This window comes from Rhamphochromis sp. 'chilingali', assembly GCF_963969265.1.
Source record: "Rhamphochromis sp. 'chilingali' genome assembly, chromosome: 5".
In the NCBI taxonomy this organism is placed as follows: domain Eukaryota; kingdom Metazoa; phylum Chordata; class Actinopteri; order Cichliformes; family Cichlidae; genus Rhamphochromis; species Rhamphochromis sp. 'chilingali'.
In genome coordinates, this window is record NC_137932.1 from 36,375,486 (window position 1) to 36,380,634 (window position 5,149).

General features: G+C 38.3%; 1 protein-coding gene across 4 annotated transcripts in view; it reads left to right on the top strand.

Annotated features, from left to right (window-relative positions):
* Window positions 1-2,893, top strand: part of ube2j1 (ubiquitin-conjugating enzyme E2, J1) — a 43,680-nt gene extending 40,787 nt beyond the window's left edge. For all 4 annotated transcript variants that reach the window (XM_080881987.1, XM_080881986.1, XM_080881985.1 and 1 more), the window contains one exon: window positions 9-2,893. In XM_080881987.1, the coding sequence (XP_080738113.1) occupies window positions 9-284 (276 nt within the window). In that variant the 3' untranslated portion in view covers window positions 285-2,893. The remainder of the gene's footprint in view (window positions 1-8) is intronic.
* The last annotated feature ends 2,256 nt before the right edge of the window (window positions 2,894-5,149 follow it).

Here is a 5,149-nt window from a genome sequence, read left to right on the forward strand (position 1 = left end):
TTCCACAGGTAGAGGCTTCTCAGTCCACAAGAGCGGAAGCACTTCAGACACCTACAACCTCCACAAGTTCCGATCGTCCTCTCAGCCCCAGGCAACGTCGCGCCCAACAGACCCAAAGAGAGTCAGCAGCCAGCAGAGCAGTTTTCACACCAATTCATCAGCCTCAGGATGAAAGCCACACAGGCTCTGCAGTTCTCATTGTGGTGCTCACTCTGGCTTTGGCTGCACTCATCTTCCGCAGGATCTACCTTGCACATGAGTACAAGTTTGACTATGATTTGTGACCTTCCTCCTGAGTCAACCGCTCGTACTACCAACTCCACAGAACTTTAATTAGCTAAAGCAGAACCAGAGGTGAGGCAGTGGCTAACAGTGACTACAGCTGTCCTCTCTGCCTGTCCACAGAGGGTTCAGCCTCCACTTAGGGAGAACTTTCATTCCTCTAATCGCTAGAACACCTCCAGGGTGTCTTTAATTTAATGTGAATTTTACTTTCCAGAGCATCTTGAATTTTTGTGAATGGGAAACTTCATTGTTTGTGACCTGTTAAACCACACACACACAACATGTCCCCTTCCATAGAAATTGTCTTACAGCTGCTGACTGTTTCCAATATTGAAATAACAGAGTAACGTAAAATGACAACAACATAGGATCAGGGGCAGTTGTTGTCTCATACTAATTATTTGATCAAGAAAGCATCTGCACAAATTACATGTGCTATTATGACTTTATCATGTGTTTTATCTTCCTGCAAGGTCAGCTTGGTCACAGTGCACAGGGCTCTGTTTTAATGGTTTAAGGCTAACAACAAGCACAAAGTTAATGTGGACAATTGTTTTAATTGCACGGGGGCATTCAGACCAATCTGAATAGCAGAAGCTGCAGCTGCATCACCGTGTGTCCTGCTACTTTTAGGTGACTGTGGGGATTTAATAGACTGATGTAGAAGCTTTCCGTACACTGTAAAACATCAGTAGTTCAAACAAGGACCAAGACAAATATTAAAAAACTAAATTTCATAAATTAATCTAAATACAGTACAACAGAGCTTTAGGTTAAAAAGAGTGGACTATAACGCAGTCTATTCCTTTATAGGTATAGTGTCTTTTACAGATACCTGTACCGATATCCTGTGCTATAATCACTGTCATTTTTGTCTGTGTATTTATTTGAAAAGAATACAAAAAGAGTATTTAAAATGTTTAAACTGAGATTTTTTTCTTGATTTCCCCCAAATACAATACATTTATACTCATCTTATACAAAGTTGTCTGTGAAGATCCAATTAATACTGAATTATCAGTGCATCTAAAGATTTTGTTAGCAACTTGTGCTACTGATAAGATGATAACCCTTAGCTAAGGTACTGCATATTCCAGCAAGAAAATACTAAACAAAACAACCAAATAGTAAATATTAGAAAGGATATCTGCAGTAAAAGTTCAGGTATATAACTAAAGGCAGAGGAACTTGTGCTTGTATTGCACACTAGTGCACAGGATTTTGGTAATGTGCACCAGAATTGGTGAAGGCATGTGTAGAAATTAGCAACACTTGCTTTCAGTAAGTATTTTAAGTCAATCACAATATTAATTATTCAGCACAACAATGGTAAACCACATTCTTCACAAGTTGTCATAGCACTATAGCTCCATAGTAAAAGCCTCGAGTGTTATGTTTCTTCACTGTCATCATTGGATGTTGTCTTTGTACTATTTTCATTTAAATATAGGGTTTAAATTAATTGTTACTTTTTTGGAAATGGGGTTAAAAATTGATGAATCCTTTCAAAGTGAGGTTTAGGATTATGCTTTCTTTTCCACTAAACTTTAACCCTTTAAAGCCTAAAAGAATTGTCCGAAAATTTGTTGAACAATCTGGGAAATATGATATACTAGATGTTAAGGGGTCAAAGGTCTTTTAGTGGCTGAAGTGTCTAATGTCTTGTACACAGAAACATTTAAGACACATTTCCATCAGAACACTACCTGCTTTGTGCTGAAGCATTTGTTATATGTTGTGCTGCCACCAAAATAGAGCCTGGAGTGTAAAGCTTCCTAGTAATCCTGTGTGACTGATCCAGTATCAGCTAAATGCATGTTTACTGAAGAACATGATCAGGGTAGACAGCTTTGTTAATCTTATTACCATAGCAATGTTTATTGGTGATGTCATTTTAAGGATTACTTGCTCAAACAAGACAGTGTCTTCATAAACGTCTGCCAAACGTGCAACCAAGTGCTTACTTCCAACACAAGTATAACTGCCTGGACTCTTCACCTATCACACCAACATCACACTTTGTTTCCAACACAAACTCGCTTTTCTGTGGATTTGTAATTCCATTTGTTTCAGTATCTTTCCTCTTTCGGTACTTCTGTCACCCCAGCTGTTTCATGGTGTTCATAGCACATGTCTTTGCATTCATTTTTTGTTTGCCTTGCATTCTCTGAAGTTATTTTTCCCAGTTTTTAGACTCAGAAACTGTCTCAAGCATTTAGTATTTACCCTTTTTGATTCAACTTAGATTTAGAATTTTATCAGTCTCGTGACACTCAGAGGAACATGGAAGCAATTTAAATGTATTCTTTGCACATCAAAGGTGACAGCTTTCTGATACGTAGAACGTCTTGGCTGCATACAGATAGGTCAAAGGAAGTTGCAACAGTCTACAGGAACAAATTTGCCTCTGTAGTCTTTTTCTTCTTCAAGCAGCATCGGATACCTGCATATGTCCAGGTATTACATGTAGACATTCAAGATTTTATTATTATTTTTTTATCAGTGTGCATTTTGTCAGAATTTCTTTATGACAGTCTCCTCTGTCTTTATTCCCATAGCTCTTGTACTTGGATATAAACAGAAAATAAATCAATTTCAGATGAAGGAATGTGTTTGCCATGTGCCAAGTTTTATTCTGTCTTATCCTTATTTATTACCTTATTTAGCCCCTCACAGCCCATTGTTCATCAGGGGGCTAGTTTCAGTTATTGTGCAAATGTACTGTTCATAAGGTTGGGGAAACCTGCAGTAGCTGAGACTGAAGAATCAACAGAATCAACCTTTTGGGATTTTCTTACCTGAATGATCGAGCATGCATCAAGTCAAACTCTGATGATCAAGTTGACCTCTTGCAGTTGTGTGCAGGGCCTGGATCCCAGAATGTGTGACAATCAATAGATGCTCTCTCATTGTTTCACTGCCTGTTAAACTTGTTACAGTTTCCTTTGGGCATATTATCTTGCTTTTCAGGCTCTTCATGCTCAAATTGCAAGATTTTGATTAAAAACGAATCAGGGCCTTCAGGACAAAAAAGTTGTTCGATCAATGCAACATGTCTAAATGCTTCATTCAAAACACGTCAACACCAAGTTTGTTTTTTCATTCGATAGCCATACCCTACATTTAAGAATTAAAATGGCATTATTTTATGAACATTATTTTTACACAGAAAAAATTAAAGCCAGATGACTATCAAAGTGTACAGTAAAGCCACCCACACCTTTTAAAAGCTCACCCAATATCCACTTTTTGAAGTTTTCCACAGTGAATGATCAAAGGACATATCAGATATCTAGTTTTTAGTCTTCTAAAGACATTGAATTGATGCTGTTTTTGTAGTGAAGCTATGATGCATGCCATGATGATGGTCAAAGTATGTTATAGATTAAAATCAGAAAGAACCAATCAGCTAAGTAAAGAGAAATGACAGGCCATGATTACTTTCAGAAAATTTACTTCTTTTTTTTTCAGCTTTATTTGATAGACACAGGGAAGAAACGACAGAGAGAGAAGGGGAAAGGGTCGGACTTGAACCGGTGGACCGTCCGCTCTCATCCATATGGCACGTGATCGCCCCCTGAGCTAGAGTGCAATTTTTATTTTTAAGGGGAAAAAAATCACACTGAGGATGCCAAAGTCATGTATAAAATATGAAACGCTTGGTGTTAAGGTAAGGAATTACAAAAGGGTAAATTGAACTCCTCTATGTTCAACACTGTGTCTGTGACGGTTCTCGGTCATCCAGGTCATCGTAGTCTAAGGAGCTTGGAAAGAAAAGCGACCGCACGTTTCACCTCATCGGAGAAGCTTCTTCCACAATGGTATACTGCAAACTCGGCTCTCTTTTCCCGAGAGATGTCCAGTGTTGAATCATTTCTTTCAGTATTACATACAGTATTTCTTTCACAGTGTTGCATCCCCTTCCTCGAGCCTTCATACAACCTTATCAAACCTTGTCATATAAAGATGTAAAAGTAATTACAGAGACTGTTCAAATTTCTGTCAACATATGAAAATTAAAAATACAGATACCAATGTTAGAATAAACAGCTGTACTATCCTGATTTTATTCAATGTGTTTTTGGGTCCAACTCCTGCTATCATGGACTTTTGTAGGCTTTTCTTTTTCACATTTGAACAACATCAAAAGTTGTTTAAGGAGGACAGCCTCCATTTTTACTGTGCTTGTTTTTATTGCCTAATTGTAAAATCTACTCTTGCCAGTAGCAGTAGCAGCAGCAGTAGTGAACCCGGGCGGGCTTAAAGAAAATCATCATCTGTTTGTTTCTCCAAACACTTGATAGGATAATGCATTCTAATCATTTAAGAGCACATCGTCCTCAACACCCACAAAGACTGCTCGAAAATTTGGTGCTGAGTTGACGTCAGATTATCTGGGAAGAAATTTACTGTAGAGAATCATGTCCTGACTGACAGTAGAGGATTTTGGCGAAACCTCTGATTTTATAATGTATATATCTCCTATTGTAAACTGAAAATGATATCGCAAATGCCGGACAGTCATACATACAGCTGACTGGAATTAATCTAAGGAGTGTAGCTCGCAAATATTGTTTTTCATTGTTATTTTTTTTTAATATTAATACAACGATCACTCCCAGCTCGTCAGGCGTTCATTATGTTTATGTGCTTGTTTATATATTTGATTATTTCATGTGACGCTACATGTGGTCCTGAAGCTGCGCGCTCCTATCCACGAAAAGCACCTCTGGAGTTTGATGACCAATCACGGCGCTTTTCAGTCTTCACCATCAGTCTCTCTCTGCGAAGCAACTGGCGCACTCCTTCACCACAGTCTCTAGACTCAAGCTCGATTGTCTTCCTGCTTTAGACAGAAACATGG